At 50.9% G+C, this 22,188-nt stretch overlaps 8 protein-coding genes across 8 annotated transcripts; 4 read left to right on the top strand and 4 right to left on the bottom strand.

Moving 5' to 3' along the window:
- On the bottom strand, positions 1-1,280 carry NECHADRAFT_53536 (uncharacterized protein; the record flags this gene model as incomplete). The annotated part of the gene is made up of 3 exons (XM_003043275.1): positions 1-672; positions 852-1,081; positions 1,133-1,280. The coding sequence occupies 3 exons, from the start codon at positions 1,278-1,280 to the stop codon at positions 1-3; spliced, it is 1,050 nt and encodes a 349-aa protein (XP_003043321.1).
- Positions 1,281-4,816: 3,536 nt separating this feature from the next.
- Positions 4,817-5,920, top strand: NECHADRAFT_87515 (uncharacterized protein; the record flags this gene model as incomplete). Its single annotated transcript, XM_003043374.1, has 3 exons — positions 4,817-5,213; positions 5,267-5,360; positions 5,419-5,920. 3 exons carry the CDS (start codon positions 4,817-4,819, stop codon positions 5,918-5,920), a joined length of 993 nt encoding a protein of 330 aa, XP_003043420.1.
- Positions 5,921-6,312: 392 nt separating this feature from the next.
- Positions 6,313-7,493, top strand: NECHADRAFT_25244 (uncharacterized protein; the record flags this gene model as incomplete). The annotated part of the gene is made up of 2 exons (XM_003043373.1): positions 6,313-6,523; positions 6,574-7,493. Coding segments are annotated over 2 exons (1,131 nt in total), but the record flags the coding sequence as incomplete, so codon positions are not given.
- An 837-nt stretch (positions 7,494-8,330) lies between these two features.
- Positions 8,331-9,365, bottom strand: NECHADRAFT_87513 (uncharacterized protein; the record flags this gene model as incomplete). Its single annotated transcript, XM_003043274.1, has 1 exon — positions 8,331-9,365. One exon carries the CDS (start codon positions 9,363-9,365, stop codon positions 8,331-8,333), a length of 1,035 nt encoding a protein of 344 aa, XP_003043320.1.
- Positions 9,366-9,825: 460 nt separating this feature from the next.
- NECHADRAFT_72973 (uncharacterized protein) lies at positions 9,826-10,835 on the bottom strand. Its single transcript, XM_003043273.1, has one exon. It carries the CDS (start codon positions 10,734-10,736, stop codon positions 10,104-10,106), a length of 633 nt encoding a protein of 210 aa, XP_003043319.1. The 5' UTR covers positions 10,737-10,835; the 3' UTR covers positions 9,826-10,103.
- A 4,285-nt stretch (positions 10,836-15,120) lies between these two features.
- On the top strand, positions 15,121-15,694 carry NECHADRAFT_106525 (uncharacterized protein; the record flags this gene model as incomplete). The annotated part of the gene is made up of 2 exons (XM_003043372.1): positions 15,121-15,186; positions 15,236-15,694. The coding sequence occupies 2 exons, from the start codon at positions 15,121-15,123 to the stop codon at positions 15,692-15,694; spliced, it is 525 nt and encodes a 174-aa protein (XP_003043418.1).
- A 459-nt stretch (positions 15,695-16,153) lies between these two features.
- On the top strand, positions 16,154-19,400 carry NECHADRAFT_53363 (uncharacterized protein; the record flags this gene model as incomplete). Its single annotated transcript, XM_003043371.1, has 6 exons — positions 16,154-16,223; positions 16,278-17,027; positions 17,115-17,318; positions 17,365-17,830; positions 17,880-18,184; positions 18,235-19,400. 6 exons carry the CDS (start codon positions 16,154-16,156, stop codon positions 19,398-19,400), a joined length of 2,961 nt encoding a protein of 986 aa, XP_003043417.1.
- Positions 19,401-19,612: 212 nt separating this feature from the next.
- Positions 19,613-22,000, bottom strand: NECHADRAFT_53561 (uncharacterized protein; the record flags this gene model as incomplete). Its single annotated transcript, XM_003043272.1, has 4 exons — positions 19,613-20,798; positions 20,845-21,286; positions 21,335-21,453; positions 21,504-22,000. 4 exons carry the CDS (start codon positions 21,998-22,000, stop codon positions 19,613-19,615), a joined length of 2,244 nt encoding a protein of 747 aa, XP_003043318.1.
- Between the last annotated feature and the right edge of the window lie 188 nt (positions 22,001-22,188).

Below are 22,188 nucleotides of genomic sequence, written 5' to 3'. Positions count from 1 at the left end.
TCAGGCATGCTTTTGCGATGCAGCTGCATCAACCGCACGGATGGGTCGGGGAAGTGTAACCCATTCAGACAGTGTACGAAGCGACTGATGCTTATCCGAAACGTGCCACGTCTTCTCCGGTTCAATGTACCCAAGGGAAGAAGCTACGGGCCAGCTGTCTTGATCTTGAAGCCAGAGCCTGAGCACGTGACGTACATCGCCAGAGACTACATCGTCAACAAAGGCGTCTCTGGCGTGCATCATGGCGAGGTTGTTGACCAGAACAAGGTCGCCTGCTTTGGTATCAAGCTGAAGACTGTGTCTCCTTGCTGTTTCGGTGAGGATCTTGAGAGCAGCCTCTTGCGAAGGGGACAAGGATGGCGAGCCCTTGTTCATAGGGTACTGGGGGTGGTTGGCAAGATATGCCTTGGCAAAGTTGATCTGCAACCTTCCATCCGCTTTGCCAATGATTGGCCGAGATGGGAGGACAATGTTGGGTCCATCAAGATTCTCTTTGTCTGGCATTTCCCAGTGCCAGTTGGATGCAAGCTCCCTGATGACCTCAGGGGACTCCCTAGCAAGGGAGTTGTAGATGGTCCAGAAGCTCGAGAGGTGCTGGTTGCCACCATATTTGGACTGCTTCTCCATGAAAAGTGCGAGAATGGGTCCCGAGTCCACATCAGTGTGGAAGTCCTGTGATGAATGAAGAGGTTAGCTAAGTAGTTCACGATGTAGCCTTCTCAAGTCGTATCATACCATTTTGACTGGCAGCTCTGGTGGGCGCAAGTTGACGCCAGCCACATCGTCCTGTCTTTCATGTCGGAGATGATCTTTCAATCTTTGTCAGAAATATTTGCTTAATGCTTGGTAACCTTGATAAACATACCGATGAACCAGTTTCGGTGGGTAGCCACATGGGCACAGATGCCCGCAAAGATGAGGATGTGCTCTTCTTCGCTGTAGGAGGTCGGGTCAATCCCACGCACAACTTGAAAGCCGTGCCCATTGTTCAGGGTATCATTGATTTGCCGGAACTTCGTGATGAGAGCCTCAGGGAGGGGAAAGTTGGACCGATCCACGGAGCCTCGCGGAAGGCCAAGGCCTAAGTACAAGAGTCAATATCTGATGAAAGACCGGATGGTAGGATCCTTACCCTTGAAGTGGTTGACGGCTGTCCGTATTCCCAAGAGGTCACTCTCAGTCAGTGTCAGAGTGTAAGCCTCTGGGTTCTGGACAAAGTCAGATGCATCCCAGGCCATGGGGCCCTTAAGCTGTTCAGGGAATCCGGTAGGAAGGCTCATTGTTGTGATGCTGTAGGCTGCTGTGGGCTGTTGCAGTAGAAAGTTGAGTTCGATATGAGACGGAATGATGCAGAATAAATAGACTATCGGAGTACTGCCCGTAGGTCTCTGACATTTTGAGCCTCCACAGTGGCGATGAGGCTCTGCGAAAGTGCAACTTGAAAATTCAAGACTCCCCCTTCCCACAAAACAAGTCCTAGCTTTTCAATCCCAACGCAAATAACACCACACAGACTTGACACGTCCATTTTAGGAAGGAATTACAATTAGCCATCGGCTGACATGCCTGTGTAACGGGGCAGAGCCTCATAGTGGCTTGCTGTTATCTGACAACTAAGACAATGCCAATCGGTAGGGTATGAGAAGGTGTGAGTCTTTTCTAATGTGCAATTCCATTGTCAGATGATTTTTAGCGTTTCATCTGACACTCGCCAAGGCCAGGCAATGCTTCCCAAGGTCTAAAATCACAAATGCGGCCCTGTCATCGCGTGGATGGCAATGCCACTGGGCAAATAGAATCAGTACCTCTCCTCGATGTCAAGTTCTATGACCCGGCGTCCCCGATTCGTCTAGAAAGAGCTCGGAAATCCAACACAAAGGCATCACTGAAATGTTATCAAGATCCCTGAGAGCCTTCAACTCCACCTCTAAACGAGCCTCGTCAGTGGAAAGCGGGGACGAATTAGTTGAAACCAAGGGGACTGTACCTCTTTCACGTACCAGAGCCGCTGTTTCTCGAATGTACTTGATAGCCTCGTTGTCTAGAAGTGCGTATCCTTCATTCTCCAACTTGAAAGAGGTTGAAAATGGAAGGGTCCCCTTCATGACGCATCGATAATGGTATAGAAGATGCTTAGCCGACGCCCTCCATAAGCCAAACATGTGATTGGTGACAGGTGAGGCTTGGGCAAAGATGTTGACTCTCTACGGGGGGCTCAGCGCATGACCAATGTATCAAGGCAGATGCAACCTACGTCTTTTGCGGCGTCGGCGCCTTGAAGGTACTCAAATTGGGTCAAGTAGACCTGCTCGATCGAAACGAGCAGTACAAAGATGGTAAGAAAAATCTCGTACCAGCGAGTATGCCTCTCTTTGGAAAATATGACATTCTTGAGAGCGCTTGACACAGCCTTCATCAGCTTCTGCATGTGTTGGATGCAAAGCGTGTCTAGTTGAAAATCCAATACGGAGGGGACCGGGTATCTCCCCTGAATGGGCGACCTCTTATCCCTCAAGATTGGCACGCCGAGCGTGTCGCCCACCAAGATAGGAGTATCAAAGTTTAAGTGGACACAGGCGAGGATCTCGAGTGCTTTCTGGAGCATAGGAATCGGGCTCTAGTCATGGTCAGACATGCATAAAGCCGCTTTTAGACTACTTCTCACAGAACTGAGAAAAGCAAGGCGGTGTGCTTCGGCGAGTCCGTTGCGATAAATCTCATCTTTTGAAGTAGCCAGCATCTCTCTTACCGCAAAGGGTAAGATCTTTTGCATGTATTCTGCAAGTGCTCGCTTGATCTTTTGGCTTTCGATATTCATCTGGCGCTTGTTTTCAACGATACTCTCTAGGCTGGTCTAGACGGGCTACTTACGCATGCGACAGGGGGACATTCAACCACAATAACTTGGCCATACGCGTCTTCGTAATGTTCAAACAAGACGTCGTCCTGTGTCGGGGAGAATTGCCGGCACAAGAGTTGCAGCGTTGGGAGCTCGCTCACGTCAACCTTCTCAATGAAGTGGGTGACGAGTGCAGTACGGCTGCGGCTCCCGACAAACCACTGGGGTTTCGGAAAGACGGAAGTTGTTTGGCCCATCCGAGCATTCCCAGTCCGGAAAGGAATTACATCGGTGAGATCAACCCTTTGGCAGGGCTGCGTGAACAGCTTTGCGCTTTCAGAAACCTGGACGCAACGGCCACAGGGAATTTCGAGGTCGCACTGCAGAGAGGTCAGCCTCACCACGTCATTCATAGAGGTCTTGGAGGGTGGATGGAACCTTTTCCTTGTAGATCCTGCATCTCAAACACGCCCCCAGAGCTCGAACCTTGTTCGTCTGTGTGCGGCTCTGCACGTCGTCCTTATCACGCTTGCGCTTAGCTTGCTGGTGGTCATGTGTGCCCGGGTCTGAATGCACACTTAGCGGAGCCTGGTTCGGAGGCGGTGAAAAGCACAAAGGGATTGACAAGCCGGGTCCCCTGGTTGTAGAAGCAGGTGCATAATGTGATGCCTCTATGGCCTGTGCTGAAGGCACAAATAGGAAGGAGTTGTTAAACTCATCGGTGAATGTCTGCACCCCAAATTGGGCATTTGGGAGGCCAGGGCCTGGCAACCATGTCCAAGGTGAGGCTCCAAACCCCTGCTCGCTTGTATCATAACCGGGCACCCCAGTACTAGCGTTATCCGAAGGAAGCGAATAACCGGTGTGAGCTTCGTTCTCTGGTCTTGGCGCATCAAGGCTCTCCATTTCCCAAGGGCTTGATAGGAAGCTGTGGGGGGCAGAATGAGGCTGAAAACTCTCTGAGCCATAGCGGGCAGGTGGCCAAGGACTGGCTGAAGATGATCCAGGCGTGAAATTTAGTGTGTTACTTGAGGTGCTTGAATTTGAGTGTGATTGGACAGTGACTGATGAGCGCGATTGTTCAAGGCGAAAGCGATGTGGCAACTCTGCCAACTCTGCCAAGCCGGGCGGCTCTTCGGATTCTCTATTGGGAGTTTGTGTGTTTTCATGCTTGACTTGAGCCGCCTCATCTGTCGGCTGTGATGCCTTGACGAGCTCGTAGTCTAGGGCCGCATTAGGTGATGCCGCTAAGGCAGGCTGGTGGTCGCTTTCACCTTGAATCAGGTGATGTGGCCAATTGAAGCCGTCGTCAAAGTTGATCATGCGCCATTCTTCCGGCTCGAGTCGTTGCCACGAGTCATTGTGACTCTCGTCCATTTCAGCCGCTGGGGAGACGTCATTGTCGTCTTTGACCATGGTGATCGCTGCTAGAATGAAGTTTGAGCAAGAGGCTCTGAGGATCGCATCGAGGCTTATCACTAGAAATTACCCCGCTGGGAGGGGGCTTGGCGTGGGCGATGTCAGAGCCTTACTCTGACCGGTGAAGACGGTGACACGACAGCCAAGTCCCGGCGGTGAAAGATGGAGTGCGTGCGTGTTGTTGCTGTGACAAGGACAAGGCTCGGCCTGACCGGCGAGTTTGAGAAATGTCGCAGTAGTACGTCAACACCCATGCCAACGCGCCATTAAAATGACAAAGGAATGTTTTTTGTGTAGCACAAGGTCAGAGCCTGATTTTTTAACGTAAGACACAGCCTGCTTTTAACCCTCCCCTTCAACCGGCGAGTCTAAACCTCCTGCATGATCGATGAACCAATCACATGAGACGTTCCCTTCCACCTTGCTCCCTTCCTCTCGCAGAGCCTCAATCGAGGCTCCTGCCGTGACACACGGTCTGAAGGAGCATCCCCCATTATTTGAATTTCATGAGAGCCTCGTCATGTTTTCCAGATCAAGTCTTTGCCAATCGAACCGGCCATGGCTCCCTCTCCTGGTCTGCCTCCTCCTCCTCCTCCCCTAGGCCGTCTACGTCTTGCCTCGCCGGCCGATATCCTGCGCATCGGCATCGTCGCTGCTTCTGGCTTTCCCTATTCTTCCGTCTTTGACTGGGAGCGTCCATATCATGCCAAATTTCCTGAAGATACCCTCCTTTCGTATTGCCACGAGTTCTCGTCCGTCATCAAAAGCACCGAGCACATCGTCCTTGTCGCCACCGACAAGTTTGATCCCAACGAAGGAACAAAGACCAAGGCAATCATCCCGGCTGACAATGGTTGGCCTACCCCCGAACCTCATGATGAGGTGGTTGTCGGTGTGGCCTGTTGGAAACTCCAGCCTGGCTCAGACAGAAAAGGATCCTTTCAAAAGGACGACGGTATGTACACTCGTACTCTCCATTCGTCTCCTGGCCCTAACATATTCAATCAGCCCCTTATCCCGAACTCATGAAAAACCCAATGAGAGACATGGACAAGGACCACTGCGACGAGCTTGACGAGCGCTGCGAGGCGGCGGAAGAACAGTGAGTCACAGCCTGATCCTATGTCAACACCTATCCCCATCAGTGAATTTCATCTTAGGTACTTCCAGGGTCTCGCAACAATGGAGATGGTTGTCGTCCATCCCGCGTACTGGAGACGTGGTCATGGTGGTCGTCTAGTTCGGTGGGGCATCGATCTCGCCAAAATTGACAATGTCTGCCAAGGAGTCATTGCAGCCGAGATGGGCAAATCGCTTTACCTTTCTCTAGGCTATGAGGAACTCGAAGACTTGCACGTCGGCGGCGACGAGGGTATTCATGTCTCGGTCATGCAATACGACGTCAAGTCGGGCTCTGCTCTGAAGCGACTCTTATCAAGGGTTACGCGACTGAGAGCACACATTCCTATACCAGCGTCAGTTGCAGCGCCACGACTTGGTCGGGTCTGCCGGAGAGTACGGCACTTCTTATGTTATGGCTATTCAGCTAGAAGCTTCGTTGAGAAGGAGAAGGAGAAGGAGAAGGATGGTGCATTGGACCACCAAGATAAAGGAAAATCATGGGATAGGTCAACCCTGTCATTATGGACAGGGGTGCGATAAGCATGTCCAAGACGCATTCATCAGCACTGTCAACGTTGAGGAAGATTGAAGCAGGCGGACAGGCAAAAAAGGGGATTCAGGCGTATATGTATTTAAGACAGGTCCCCCACGGATATCAGTAATCCAAGACACGAAAATTCTTCACAGAGTCAGCCATCCATCTCAACTGGCTTGGTCTGTTGCTATCTCCTAGATAACAGACCAACCCTGGCTCACGAGACTGTCGCCCCATCCTTCCTATACAGGACTAGCCTCTAATCTGGTCTTATCGCCGCTTCTTCCGGTGGGGACTATATATTTCCCCGCCTTTTGTCTCTCCAAACTCAGTGACATAAGACAAACATTGGTTAACACCCCAGCCACCTTTCTCCCTCTGTTCTGCCTCAAAAGTGATGCCTCCACAGCGTCGTTCATGGGTCGGATGCTCTCGGTGCAAGCGTTTCAAGAAGAAGTGCAGTGAGGATAGGCCTACCTGTCAGCGCTGCAAGAGTGCGGGCGTGGCTTGTGAGTATGGGGTTCATCTGAGATGGGGCGGGAGACCCTTCAATCGCTCTGCGTTTGGCAATTGTCTATCCCGGAATGAGTTGAGTGTTCAAAGGCTAGGTGCTTTCCATCCAATCAACCTATACGACCTGAGCTAACCCTGGTCTTAGATATCAACCGGGACAACTTCATCTACGTCTCTCCCTCCACACCTCAACCAAGCCAGGCTGCTGTCGCCGTCTCTACTCCTCCCCCTTCTTCCTCTCCCTCACCAAGTACCCTATCCAAGGAAACAGAAAACTATGACACCTCTTCCTCAACCTCTTCAGAAGTTTCTCTGTTGAGCCCAGCTAAAAGCTATGATCTGGTTCCTCGGCGGAGGCAAATCTCTCTACCACTTCCTGTCGGATACTTCAGTCATCTATCCCCCCTACACATGTCCGGTCTTCAATATTTCACAGAAAGAACCGTCAGAGCTCTCGCCCCTCATCCTCAAATATTCGATGAGCTATGCGAGTTGATTCTTCCCATGGCCGTCTTCAATGACGCTCTATTACAGGGCATCGTCGCTCTCGCCGCCGTGCACAAACTGGCCAGCTGCAAGACCAGTGACGAGCAGACTGCACAAGGTCTCATTATAGAAGGCTTTCAAGCCCTCAGTTCAAGATCTCTATGTCAGAGGCTCTCCGAATGCGATGATGACCGACAGCTCGTGCCGCTGCTAGCTGCAGCAAGGACTCTGTTTGTCTGCGAGGTCTTTGCCGCCAATCCTAGCCGTGATCGATGGAGCATACACTTCCGGGGCGCTCGGGGGCTTATCTCTCGACTCCAAGACAAGGGCCTCTCACAAAATCCGACAGATGAGTTGCGCTTTTTGTTGCGCTGGTTCGACATGACCGAGTCACTAGTTTGCCACGCTGCCAGTGATCTCGTGTCTGAACAAACAACGATCCCTACACCCTCGACGCAATCCTCCGATAGCGAGCCTGTCTACATTGACATGTACCTGGCACGTACAAGAGATCTATTAGGCGTGTTCAAGGAGATTGCCCGGCTACAGCATCGCAGTAACAAGGCCACAGACACAGAAGATGCCGAGGTTTCATGGCTTCTGAGCTATCTTGAGGGCATCATCGACCGAGACCGAGCCAATCCACCTCCAGTTCTTTCCATACGAGGTCGCGTCTTCTCACCGCATGAGGTGAACGAGTATCGGTTATCGAATCAGGTGTGGCAGCTAACGGCCCTACTCCTCATTCAACGACGTCTTCGTCGCTTACCCAGGTCTTCATCTACAATCCAAGACCTAGTCCGTCGCATCCTCGAGGGCGCTGAGCGGATGACACTTCGGGATGGCCTCACGCCCGTAACTCTACTCACACCTCCCCTGTTTTTTGCGGGGTGCGACGCCCTCGGACCTCATCGGGAGAGGGTGCAGCATCTATTACATGGTGTTTCCAAGTGTCTTGGACTCCTCAACACGCAAAAGGCCCTCGACATCCTGGAGGATCACTGGGCTGTGGATGATGGCCATGATGACGAGTTGGCTGATATGTCATTGCCCAAGATTAGCGAGTTTCTACCATACTGAAAGGGGTCGACAACTTGTACCACTACTACTCAGCATGTTTGGCCTTACCGTCACAGCAGGGAGCTGGTCTTTTACTTCTAGGTCAGTTGGAGTTTTTGTATTTAGCGTAGTCACTTTCACGAATATACAAGTCCGCGTCCCGGCGTGGGTCGAGGCACTCTTCACGGAGATTGATCATCATTCCGGTCAATGTAGTGATTTCCATCACAAATGCGAGTCATCGTATTGTCGGAGGATCTCACTAGAAGCCAATTTGCTCAAATTATGCTAAGTAATGGCGCAAACTGGCCCATTTATTCAGTTTTCAGAGTGCATACACGACGCGACACCTTGATCCTAGTTCACCGCAGGCACCTGTTGTGTCGCACAATGGATGCCACCACCAATAATGGGAAGAGCGTTGATATACACCTGTACCACCTTACGGTCCGGATATAGCTTCTGAAACAGCTCCAAGGCCTCCGCATCTCTCTCATCATGGCCAAACTTGGGAATGATCAGACCCCCGTTGACGGGAAGAAAGTTGACGTACGAGGCGATGATGTCCCCCTCGACCACGTTCTCGAGCTTCCCCAAGTCCGGCTCCACGCAGTCAATGAGCTCGATGGGTCTACCCTTGGCATCGGTAGCACCAGTGAGCTTCGCCTTGGCGTCGTTGTACGCCTCGACGTATCGTCCAGGGTTTGTTGGTGAAGGTTTGCTGAGGACAACCTTGCCCGAGCCAACGAATCGAGCAAGAGCATCGACGTGGCAGTCCGTAGTGTCCTTATCGGTCTCTCCTGAGAGCCAAAGAAACTTCTTGACACCGAGAACACGCTTAAGCTCGGCCTCGACCTGTTCCCTGCTTCGGCCGGGGTTACGGTTCTCGTTGAGCACCGCACTCTCAGCCGCCATGAAAGTACCCTCCCCATCAATATCCATTCCACCACCCTCGGCAACGAGCTTCACAGTCAAGGGCTCAGCGCCCGTCATCTGCTGAGCCGCAATAGGCGCTATAGCCTCATCTCCGGATGGTCCGCGTTTGCCGCCCCAGTAGTTGAAGTTGAAGTTCACACCACGGACAGTCTTTTCGTCCCGCGACTTGACAAATATGGGACCAAAATCCCGAAGCCACAGGTGACTCGTCTTGGGCTCGCGCACGACAGAGACACCCTTGCCTGCCAGAGCCTTGGCTTCGTCGAGGGTGTCTGGGCTGGCAAAGAGGGTGACAGGTTCAAACTCGGCAATGGCGTTGGCGATGGACACAACTTCCTTCTGGGCCGCCAGCAGTAGGTCTCCACCAGTGACACAAGTATTGTTGGGATAAGCCATGAGTGTGCATTTGTGAGGTGTAGTCTCGGCTGGCTGATACCAGTCGCTGGTGTAGGACATCATGGCTGGATGGGTTTGGGGGACTGTATTCAACAAGCGGGGATGGGGTTCAAGGTAGGATTGCTCTTAGGTATAGTGAGAGCTTTAGAAATGCTCGAAACTGAGAATACTCCCTCTTTTGTAGTTCTTGGTTGGCAGATATGGACAATAAGAGCGTCAACCCAAAGTTCCCAAATAGGAAGTTTGGGGCGACTTCAACATCAACCCCACCCAGGTCGAGCCCCCCACGATGACATGGACGCCACACGGTGTAAAGAGAGCGCCTTATAGTGGAGAGCTAGTGAAGGACAAGTCAAAGGGCGTTGTTCTTGGTTGGTCGTGACTTTGTTGTGTTGGAAGAAACAGGCCTTTCACCTGAGAGGCACTCTTTCTTGCCATCTAAGCAGCATACCATGAATGACACTGGTACGCATTCATGGACTTTTCGGGTTTCAGCCCTCAGTGTCTGCTTGAACGTCCTCTTTCATAAACGCTTGTTGTGATTCCACCTCTGGTCGCCCTTAGATAGCTACATATCTCAGCCAGCTACAGATAAGCAACTCCGTGACTCAGATACAACCTCAATAATAGCCAGCCACCGTCGTTATTAAAGAGACAAAAGAACTTGTTGCTTGTCTAATCCATACAACTCCAATACAAAGAAAAATGCAGATAATTGCTGTTGATGCCATGCACTCGCGTCGCTTGCATCACCCCGTCAAACCCCGGAACTCCAACTGGAACAACGCAAAATTCTCCTCACTTCCTCATAGCAAAGATGCTCAAGAATATGCTCCATCCAAATCCCACACACACAGCTACCAGCACTCTCGATCGTACTGGAACCCAGAGGAAGTTGCAGACGGCCACCAGTGGCCAGATGTGCCATCCCGCTTTGACAAGAGGCCATAGCCTATCGCGGATGACGAGGAAAACTAGGTTTGGGTGCGGTACACGGGCGATGTTTGTACAGATGAGAAAGACGGAGCCGCTGATGGCGAGGCCAATGGTTTGGTCGAGTACCAGCTTGGCCAGGATATTACGCCATATTATATCAGGGCTGAGGTTGAGACACGATCGCTTCTTTTCACGAACCACGGTATCATCGTCCTTCTTCTCTTCCAGCTGCTGTACGTCGCCTTGGATGCTGGGCAGCACCTCGCCGCTGGGCTGTGAGCTGCCAGTAGGGAACCAGTCCTCGAGGACGAACTGAATGATGTTGCCGATCTGAGAGCCGATGAAACCATAGATGGCAAACTCAAGGACTTGCTGCGAGTCAAAGGTGGACTGGCCAGGGGTGCTGTAGTGCTTGATGAGCTGGACGACCAGGTTGGCCGAGACCTTTATGGCGGTGGCCTGGAGGGCGAGGCGCAGGTTGAGGGCGCGACGCATGGTGACGATAGATAGGTTATGCAGCCATGGAGAGATACAAGGCCATAGGAATAAAAGCCTGAGAGGATGTGGAGGCCAATCGACGGGTCTTGGTGAGTGAGGCTGATGGATGTGTTGTGATTGATTGTGAGGGAGGTCGAGACTGGCTGTGCAGGGGCGCTCCTGGACGAATGAGAACAGCTGTCCCTTTTACGGGTCTGTCATGCTGAAAGCGGGTCTTTTATTTCCCTATTGGGTAACGCCCGATCCCATTGTTCTTCGCTTGTGAGCAAGTCAAGCGCGTCAATTGATTAACCGCGAGGCGCTGTAACAGGAGAAGCTTGGCAGAGGAAGAATAAATGCATGATATTCACGTGTTTGACGCGTTTTAGGCCGGGAGCAAGGGGCCGAGGATCTAGAAGACACGTCATGTGAGGGAGGCGATCGTGCCTAAAAAATGATCCATCACAGTAGCCACATGAAGAACAAGGTAAGGCAGAACAACGAGCTGAACAAACAACTTTCCTGCAAAAAAGGGGGCCAAACACATCGCTCAAAAGGTCAATTCTTAGCGATACAAGAAGTCGTTCAGAGCGAGTTTAGACACTGGGCTACACAATCCCTTTGACGTGCAAAAAAGAACATCTAACAGTGTAGGGTAGCTCAGCTGCCACAAATGCCAAAAAATGTGGATAACAGTGGAATTAAACCACCAACAATGGACGAACAGGGAATCGAACCCTGGACCACTCCCATACTAGACAAGTCCTTTGGAAGAAACATGCTAAGGGAGTATTATACCACTAAACCATTCGCCCGAATGGATGATGACCGGCTTTCCAAATGGCACTTGAGAAGGACTCTGATGACGCTGGAACCATGACGCGGGCGCAAGGATATGATTCAGCTGAACAGCATCAACTTACTACTAATAGATTAAACAGAACATAGACACGGATAGCAATTGCCGTTGCTTCATCATAAAATTACATTATAAGGAAGCGATGTTCAGGATACATCTTCCTACTGTCAAAGAATGCTCATCCTCGTTGCCGATAAATGGAGCGCTGAAGATGGGTAAACTCCTCAACTGAATGCTCGTTGTAGTGATAGAAAGACTGACGGCGAGAGGGAAAGTTGAAATTTTTATCTTGCTTCTTTAAATCCAAGTCTCGTTTGTCAATATACCTATTTCTCAGGCCGCTTGACCGGCATGAGGTTTACAGTGGTGCTCATGGCCCTACCCGTCTTCCTGCCTGGGCTCGACACCTTAGATGGGCTAACATCCATCATACACACAATTTAATCTTAAATTTGAACTTTTCGTCTACTTACCATTTTTAAATTCATGTGGGTGGTTGTGCAAGGTGCTGTGAGTCTCATCATCAGCCTCTTCAGGCACGGATCGCGTTTCGGAATGATGGCTAAAGGATACAAGGCCAGGAACGCCTTCACGGCCTTGAACTATACCGTAACTGAATATCATGTCAGGCACAAGCGGCGAGAAATTGAAACTCTATCTGTGCTACTCATGCCTAAACCGGCGTCTTCATCATACCAGCCCAGGCATATATCAATTGGTTTTCCTATCATCTTTTTCCCCAAGTATCCTTGCATCCAAAATATCTTTCACCATCAAGGCCAATACCACTCACTTCAATTATTCACAATGAAGTCTCTTATTCTTGTCCTCCTCGCCGCTGCTTGGGTGTCTGCCCAAGACCCACCCTCCTCGGAATGCAAGAGCAAGGAAGCTGTCGCCAGTTGTCTCGAGAACATTGATGTATGTATCACACACGCGTTGACACTGTGACTCATGGCTCATGCTGCTCTAGCCTGAAAAGTGTAACGACGATATCCCCTGCCTCTGCGCGGTATATACAGAGGCCAAGAAGTAAGTTTGGCGCCCCCAACGCGAGCTCAGTAATAACCCTGTTGTCTTTTGCAGTTGCTTTAGAAGTTGCCCCGACGATGTTGAGGCGAAGACGTACGCCGAAACCGCTGAAGGATTTTGTAACTGGGGGTCTGATGATGCCGATGATACACCTGAGTGAGGGGAGAGTTGAACACTTGGCCGTTTACTCGTCCTGCTGCTGGAGATCCGAGTACGTAGGCTATCCGAGCTCCAAGGACCGAGGTAAATGTGCCGTTGTTGATAGTACCTGTTATAGACTCATGATTTCAAGCCCCCTTTTTGTTGCCGTCCTATGTCAAGGCCGAATTATCCAGCTCAGACATTCAGGTTGGCTGCAAAGAACCCGACAGGACTGCGTCCTCCTCGCGAATCTCCCTGTAGGTACTCCATAAGCATAGCATGACACTCTGTAGCCCTATCTTTGGGCCTGGCAGCTTACCCTGGGACAATGCTTTCTCTTACCAGGGTCCATTTGTGTCTCATTTTCTCCTGGTCTAATCACGAACATTGGCAGAGATAGTGCACTGCGAGACCGTTCCAACAGGGGAAGTCGCCAATTTGGTCAGATCATCTCTTGGGTCCTTGATATTCGTTGCCCCCACTGTGTTAGCATCGGGATATGATGCCATGGTGTGTTGATATCGTGTTTTTTCCCTCTCATATAGCTAAAGTCCGACCTTTGATGGGATGAGATAACTGAGCCAGAAGATAGATTCTCTTCTATCCCATCCATGTTAGATGCGATTTGTTTACTTGAACTGAAGTTGTTTGGCAAGCATCACTAGTTCTAAAAATATTAATTAGCCGCGCAGAAACGACCGCAGCGAAGGCACATAAAACCCCGTAGGAGCGGTTCCGAGTTTAATGCCGAAAGCCGCTCGCGTTCTCTTCAGACAGTTGGGCCTACAGATGTGTTTTACAGGACAAAGCGGTTAAATTAAGGGTTAAAAAACCGTACATGTTAACTACTTGCTTCTGAACGGCTAAGTCCGTGTGCGCTAGGAGAGCTGATCTCATTGTTTTCCGGGAAGCCGTAAACTGCAGGGTCATGCATGAGTCTTTATGACTATTTCCAGAAGATTTTGGAGATTTCTCCATCTTGAATGTTTGGTGGGCAGCAACTCGGAAGCGGTTTCGTAGTATCTATCAAGCTATTGAGCCATATGACAGCTACGGGTTGCTCCGTTATCAGGCCTTTGGAGGCTGGAACTGCCAGTGAGAACTATAAGCCGACAAGTAATATGTAGGACACTGCGGACAGTATGTTTTCACTTCACAGACGGTGTTCTATCAACATTCATGTTACACGCGTATGCCTTGTGTACATCTAAGATTCTAGTTTCTATCCCTATTACCTTTCTGTAAATGGCAGAAGGACACGAGCAATAGGCCCAATTCCCATCGAAAGTTTAGGGTAAGGTGGTTTACTGCTCCAAGTGAGGTCAAAACCATCCCTGGCCGTTCCTATCGTGAGACACGATGGCTGGCTCTTCATGTCCGGCACAGCGGATATCCGAAGAGACGGGCCGGGTTCCGCATCCTTTGGCGGGAAGAGAAGGCATGGATAATTTTACTTTGTCCCGTCCTCCCGCGAGAACGTACACATCCTATTCCGCGGTTGGAGGTTGGTTTAGATTGAAGAGCACCGACCCAGTAATCATGGCAAGCACCGGATGTTTTCATCCGTCGGCACCGGCCCTATTACTAGCCTTAATTTCAGATAGGGCACTTCCAATCCTTACCATCTTGAGACTATGGAACGGACCTAGGGATGTTTTCTAATTAAAATAATAGTTAAGAAGGGTGATCGGCTGGAGTCGGTCCGAGTGTTGAGGAATGTGAAATATCTACGGCAGACGGCACGCACACTGGCTCCTGGGCCGTGTTGAGCGGGTTTCTTTATTTGGAAGCGGTGAAGAACCCGCTCAACCTTATTTGTTCGTAATTAGAGATATATTTGATGGTATAGAGGTGAAGAAATGGAAAAAATTCCGTTCTCCTATTCTGGTCATTCCGAACACAGAAAACGAGGCCTTGATCGATTGGTGATCACGAAGACATCCGCCTGGCATCTTATCGAGGGAGGAGTTCCTCCGAATGTATCAAAACGGTTTTTATTTAGTAGAAAATCTAACTTGCTGCTTCTCATTCGGGGTCCAAGGGTCTAAGGGTCCTATCCTAACTGAAACCTTGTCGCAAAAAGGTTGAGAGTGGGACTATGCTTTGTCGGCAGAGGACTCGGTCCGACTTGAGATGCAGTCTAGTTGGATAGGAATGCCAAGCCGTGTAGAGATGGATAGGATAGATGGTTTCTATGCCTCTACTATGTAGTAGTCTGCGAACGAAAGGGCCAAGATCGTTGTATAAATATCGACCTTCTCGCCTACCAGGGCTATCCTTCTTCATCAGCATCAGCACAGCAATCATCTCAACAATCACTGACCCTCACAACCTTTCAACACTTCCAAACAACCCCTCCAAACCATCAAGATGAAGGTCACCGCCGCTGTCACCATCCTGGCCTTTGCTGCCAACACTGTCATGGCCGTCCCCGTTGTAAGCTCCCTCTACAGCCTAGTAACAACCAACATTGACAACTTCATAGGCCCCTCGTGAGGAGGCTGGCATCTTTGATGCCGTCAAGACCGGCCTCGATGCTGCCGGCAACATCTTCGGAACCGGTATCGGCAGCGCTGCCAGTCTCTTTGGCATGGCCTTTGACGGCGCGATCTGCACCATCGACAGCTTCTTTGGTGGTCGACGACCTACCTGCGGTGGACGTGCCACCCTTGGTAACAACGGCAAAATCACCGCCACCACCACTACTACCAAGGGTGACACCAAGGGCGATACCAAGGGCAACACTAACACCAACACCAACACCAACGTCAACCAGGAGAGCAACGACGACAGCTTCAGCTTCAAATACTCCACTGAGGAGGACGGCCGCCTCAAGGTCACCATCATCCCCGATGCTAAGGGCAAGTCTCAGTGCGTCACTATTGTCAAGAAGGAGGGCGAGATCAAGGACATCATTGCCCGCGAGGCCGACAAGTGCCTGTAGGCGCTTACCAATTGGGCTCGGTTGCTGAGCACGACATAATCTGATGATCATGGTAGGCTCTCTGAGCTGAACCATTGGGGGCCAAGAGTTGGGGGCAAAAGGAGGTGCATTAGGTAGTCAGTATTTCTTACAATAAAACCATCCAGAGGGACTCTATTGGTGCCAAGTGCATGCCACAAGGCATACTAGTGAAAGCTGAACTGCATTGTCACACATTTTCCCTATCCAAGTGGCCAAGGAACAGGGATCGCCTCGATTCTCTGCAAAGCCACTAGGCTGTGTTTCAGCCTTGCTTACGGTCAGCCCTGAAATGACGCTTACCCTTGGCAGAGCCAATAGACCTACCATGCTGCATTCCCCGCTCCATGGTCTGACGTCGTTTAATAAGCTCGCTTGGGCGCTTAATTAAAACTGTATCGTCTGCTCAACCTTCCACCGACCAGAGGTTGCACACCCAAAATGTCGGGTAACGGGAGACTAAGGCGTCTAATCGTCCTGGTGGACGGCTGTGAGCCGCAGGATGGCAAGAGTGAATAGCTTCATCTTCTGGTCTTTACACCGTTCAGTACTAACTTTTCGCTAGAGGACACGAACCCCTCGAGCATCCAGAGGATCAAGACTCTGGTGAGGGAGGGTGTTTGCCACGTTGGAGGAGTTGAGATGACCCAAATCCCAAAGTACTACACCGCTACTGCTAGTACTCCCAAGTTGAGCGACAGATGGAAATCCAAGACATCCAATGCGGATACCACTCCTGAGGTCATCAAGACCATTGTCAAGGACATCTCGTCAACTCTCGAACGTCCTGAAGATGAGCTCTGGCTGTACGGATCAGGCCATGGCGCCTTTGTTGCTCGGGCAGTTGCTGGCATCGTCCAACGCCTTGGTTTGGCCAAGACAGCGTCGTCCGGGGTATTCGACGACCTCTATGACGCAGCACTCGCACTCATCAAGGCCCAGCTGGAGGATGACTTCAAGAACGGCCCCCAACTCATCCAAAAGATCAAGATTCACGCTGAGGAGCCCCCTCGGATACGCTTCGTCGGTCTCTTCGACACGGTCATTCGCACACCGCCAAAGGGCAGCGCATACGACATCTCGTTTGGTTCCTCCATTGAGACTCTGCGACACGCCCTCGCCATAAACGAGACCCGCACCAGCAGGGCGCTCCAGGTTTTCAGTGCTCCAGAAGAGGCAGAGATGGCCACCCGATCATTCATCCAGGCTTGGTTCTTGGGCACGCACGATGACTTGATCGGAGGCACAGCCCACGATGGCCTCTCCCTCTATCCGCTCCAGTGGATCATCCTAGAGAGCTTGTACGCTGGACTAAGTTTACTCTCTATGGAGAGCTCAACAGCCGCTGACAACCCAATGTCACTCGTGTTTCCTCAGTTCGCTGGCAACTTGCCAACACTAGATGGTTCCGAAGACATCCAGTGGCGACTGCAGTTCGCAAATGGCATTCGACTCAGCATGTTTGACATTCAGAGTTCTCATGGCAAGCGGTCAGCCACTGGGGTGGATGTTCACAGCTTGAAGCTTGAATCGGATCGATACAAGCATAGTCCTACGCGTAAAATCTTTGGAACAGATGGAAAGCTCCTCGGATGGAGTGACAATGGTAAGGTTAATGTCATCTATTCACTACTCTCTCTAATTTCTGGCAGGTCCGCATGGCACAATGATCCATCCATCTCTCTTCTGCGTTCTTGACCGCTACCCCCGATACCTTGAGCTCCCTAATCTCAAAGTACTCAAGGCTCAAATCACCAACTTTCAAGACACATACCTGGTCGAGGACCCCGAGTCACTTGCCCCTTGGCTTCGAGACATGCAACTCCAAGCTAGTGGTGTCAAGGCGTTCCGGATCTTGGTCTGTGGCAAAACAGGTGTCGGAAAGTCGACACTCATCAACAAGGTGTTTGGTGTTGAGATGACAGACGAGTCTCTATCATATCAGCAGGGTGTTCACGACATTAATGTGGCGTTCGAGTCACCAAAACATCCAGGGTTGCTCATCCACGACTCGAGGGGCTGGCAAGCTGGTAGTGATACCGAGCTTGACTTGATTGCAAAGTTCCTTAGACATAGAGCGTTTCAGGAGGATCCCGCCGAGGCTCTCCACGTTATTTGGTAAGTCGTCTTCACTCCATCAGATTCACACATCTCACAGTTGTTTTAGGTTCTGTGTTGATTCAGACGTGGCTCGCATCGAAGAAGCAGACAAGAGAACATTTGCGACTATTGCTCAATACTCGCACCAAGTCCCTGTGTTCGTTGTTGGGACAAAGAAAGATAAGCTCATGGGATACCGCAAGATGCAGCTTCTGGAAGAGATCATGGAAGAAACAGGAAACTACAAAGAGGCCAAGAGGCAAGCCGAGGAAAAGGCCAGCGCGATAGCTGAGGCTCAGTTCGCCGAGCTTCGGAACCAGCTCTCGCAGATCGAGCATTACAAGGCGGATGGCTTCTGCTGTCTTTCCAAAGGTATCCCCCTCTTCAACCCCCGGCAGCTCTCAGTTTCTAACGCCTCCCAGATGACGATGCAGGTATCAAGGATCTCCTTTCCCAAACTATCGGACTCATCGCCGACGAACGCGTACGTCTCTTCTGTGTTGCCGCTCAAGTAGTTGATGTTGAACAGAAGATCAACTCGGCGATTACAGAATGTATGAGACTTGGAACCCACGCCGTCCGCACCGCAGCCGTTCCCCTCCCCTTCACCGGCATGATAGGAACACCCACCGTGTCACGGCTTATCTGCGAGCATGTGCTACAGTGCTTTGGCTTCCCCAAGACGACACCTGCAGAGGTTGAAAAGATCATGTCGGACGTGGTCATGGGAAATATGAGGGATTTCCTCAAGGTGTCTCTGACGCAGTTTGCCAGTGTTAGTGCTGTTGCTGTGGGTGTTGCGGTGCCTACAGTGGGAATAGGCATTATCGTCGGTGCTGCTGGTTGTCTCCTGGGTCTTCCACCCACGGCACGAATGCTTCTCAAGTGTTCTTGCGACATGATCCTGATTCTCGAACGATCGTTCCGTTACGATGGCAAGTATGTTTCCATCAAGCAGATCGAAGATGCTGCAAAGTATTACTCCAAGACAACCATCACCTCATTCTCCGGCAAGGAGAAGCGACTTCAGCAGCAGGTCCACGACGAGATCAACCAACTCATCCCTCTCAAGAAGGTATCAGTTGGTTTCAGGTTCAACAAGCTGCGGGGTTCCATCGAGGAGATTATCTACAGCAACCGCTTTGACAACGTCCCGAAGAACGCGTCTCTGAGAAGCTCCTCGAGCATCGCGCTGGCACACAGCCACAGTGCACCCTCAGAGCTGTCTGGGGCACCACCGCCCATCTGCGAGTTGCCTGGAGATGAAGTTCAACTTCCTGTGCGATCTCTGACAGACTCGGACGGCTACCTCAAGGCCGGCGATGAAAAGCTGAGACCTGTAGTTGAACTGCCTGTAAACGAGGAGGTTGTACCCCAGAGTTTGGTGGTGCCAGCACAAACAAACTCTTCTGGGAAAACTGCCACGCCCCCTCCAGCGCCTCAGGTTCGACCTGCTGAACTTGACGCGAATCCCCAGGCCAATGATCCTTCTGAGGAAGCAGACGGTTCCTCTGGCAAGAAGTCCGGCCTGCGCTGGAGCAAACCCTCAACATGGAAACTGAGCTCAAAAAAGTCAAAGAACAAGTGAGGATGGATTCAGGGTTGTATTGGATTCACGCGAGCAATAAGATACCAATGCCGGATGTTTTCGTTATTTCTCATGTACTACTAGACATGTCTACCGAAGTTGTTACCATAATGTCCAGAACCTCCTTCATCTCAAAGCATACTATCATTGCCTCATTTCACTAGTTTCAGTGTCTCTTCTTCTCTAGCGTATTGTGCGCAAGCCGCTGATGACTACTGCCATGTCATATCTGGCTTCCCTCCCGGAAGCATCACCCGGAACGGCCACCCTCGCTCCTGATGAATAGCCCCAACAATCTTTTGCAGCCACGAAGTTGCAAGTATTGGAATAGCGTACTCGTATCTTTCGTTCATGGATATTTGCACAGCAACATCCCACGACTGTCTAGCCCCTTCTCCATCGCCCAGGCACAGTTGAACGTGAGCCATGGAGAGGTAGATGACGGCCAGAACCCAACCATGTCTGGTTTTGAAGGTCACTAGACTCTCCATTCTTTGTAAGGTAAACTTCCACAGTCGCAAAGCCTCGTCAAACCGCAATTGCTCGTGGGCGGTGCGGGAGACTAGAATGAGTCGACGCATATGTAGCATCTGGTCGTTGATGTCGTCCAGCTCAGGTGGCTCAACATCGGCCAACTGCTTGATAATAGACTCTGCAGTATCCAGCATACCAAGTCCTAGATAAGCTTCTATCATTGCCATTGACAGCCGTCGAAACGGACGGCCCTTCTTTTCAGTGAGGCCCGCAAGCTCTGGCTGAAGCACAGCAAGAGTCTTTTCGAACTCTCCCAATTCGCAGTGGATCTCTCCAAGTCTGGTAACAATGAGAAGTCTTGTATTGAGGCGGATAGGTTGTGTAGAGTTGAGCCATAGGTGTTGCTCTAGAGACGCCTTAGCCGTCTGAAAGTCCCCTATAGAATGGAAGTATCTCGCCGCTGTGCCCTGAAGCCTACGAGTAACCTCAATCTCAAACGTCGAGAGCGGATGGATGCCCTCCCACTTATACATGAAAGAAGCAACGTCGTTGTCGTAACGATGGATCTTGTTTTCAAGGTGAGAGATGTGAAGCCTCCCTTGGAGAGCATTGTCGCAGCGGGTACTAGTATTGTAATCTTCAGCAAGGAAGTCGATTATCCTAGCATCTGACCTCTCCAGGTTTCCATCAAGGCGAAGCATGATGCTATCAAAGAGAGCAATCGAGGCGTGGTAATAATATGGCATTGACTTGCGCAGCATCGACTTGGCTCGTTCAATGGCAATCCGACGGATCGCGAAGAAGTCCCTCTCAGTGAAGAACATGAGAGCGTCTATGACGTGCGTCTTGAGGGATGTTGGTACTCGCTTCTGGTTCGTTGCATTGTCCAGCAGAGCCCAAATCGCTTTTTTCATGTGAGGAGGCCTGGGGGACGTTAGCAGGTAGCCTGATATCATAGTCATGCACTTACCAGTTGACCTTTCCCTCATAGACAAGAGGGCATGCAAAGCAGATGAGCTTCAAGGCTGTAGTGGCCAGATCCTCCTGGGTCTGGGGAGACAGGCGACTGGTAATAGATGCCATTGCTTCAGGGCGGATGGACCAAGCGAGCGTCTTGCCATCTTCCAACATTTGTTGAGCAATCTCGGGGCGTTGGCTGGCTTGATCAAGGAACTTATCTTCCGATAAGACATTTACCAGCCCTCGAGGAAGATCAAAGTCAACGGCATCTGTACTGTCGATTTCGCCGTCGTCGGTCCAATATCTACGGGGAACTCGTACGCTCTTCAGTAGTTCAACGGGAACTGCTGAACCTCCAAAGGCGCAAAGGATCAAGACGACTTGATCAGAGGTTGGGAAGCAGTCGTCGTAGGATAGAGCAAGATTGTAAGGTGAGAGTTGAATAGAAGAATCTGCGGTTCATTAGTCAACCGCCGGGAACAGAGAGGGATACTGCTAACCGTCAAGTTGACTTGCGATCAAGCGCTGCACAAAGCTGTCATAGTTGGGAATATTTGACCCCATGGACCGCAAGTGGTCAAATACTTCTTCATCATCAATGTTGAGATATCTCTCCCATCTAGACCGGGTAAGCACTCGATGGTGCAGGTAGAGGAATAGGTAACTCACGTTGAGGAGGGCACCTCGAGTGGAAGCCAGAGGATAGATCCGATACCTCCCAACTTTCGTGCAATTTTGATATACTTGTTACCTGCGTAACGAAGTTCCGAAGGTTTCTGGCCTTGAACAATGCCGGATACTCCAGCCGAGACCCATGCATCAGAGTCCAGCTTGGACCTGAGGAAGATGGCCACGCAAGCAAGTCGTCGACGCAGCTCTTGGTGGAGGTTTTTCTCGGAACAGCCCCAGAAGTCTTGCACATGATCCTTGAACCTGTTGTAAAGCTGATCCACTCCCCCAACATCAACGGACTGTACCGAAAGAATCTTCATTGTGCGGTGATTATTGGGCACCACCTGATATCGGACCTCCCGAGCGAGCGGCTTCGACTTGGAGAGGATGGATCGGACAGCCGCTAGGTGCTTATTTAGGTCAGAGACAAGGCCCATGGCCTCATCCGGGTCGAATTCTGCCGCCAAGTGGCGGACGGTGCTGCATAAGCACATGGTCTTTTGGTGGCAACTCTTGACAAACTATGGGGCAAGATAATCTCGAAGGGCCAGATCCGAAATCTTTATTTCTCTCACGGTGAAAGGAAATGGTGCATTTACCCCTGCCTGTGGGGCTGATCCTCTCACGGTGAGAAATTTGATGCTCCTGACGGCTCCGATATCACGCCGACCGGACGAGCTAA

Source organism: Fusarium vanettenii (genome assembly GCF_000151355.1).
Source record: "Fusarium vanettenii 77-13-4 chromosome 12 genomic scaffold NECHAsca_29_chr12_4_0, whole genome shotgun sequence".
Lineage (NCBI taxonomy): Eukaryota > Fungi > Ascomycota > Sordariomycetes > Hypocreales > Nectriaceae > Fusarium > Fusarium vanettenii.
The sequence above is the reverse complement of the archived record's forward strand: the minus strand, read 5'-3'. Positions and strand labels throughout refer to the sequence as shown.

Excerpts from the sequence above, each read along its gene's own strand:
- NECHADRAFT_72973 (XM_003043273.1), bottom strand. The coding sequence starts at position 10,736 with ATGCGTCGCGCCCTCAACCTGCGCCTCGCCCTCCAGGCCACCGCCATA.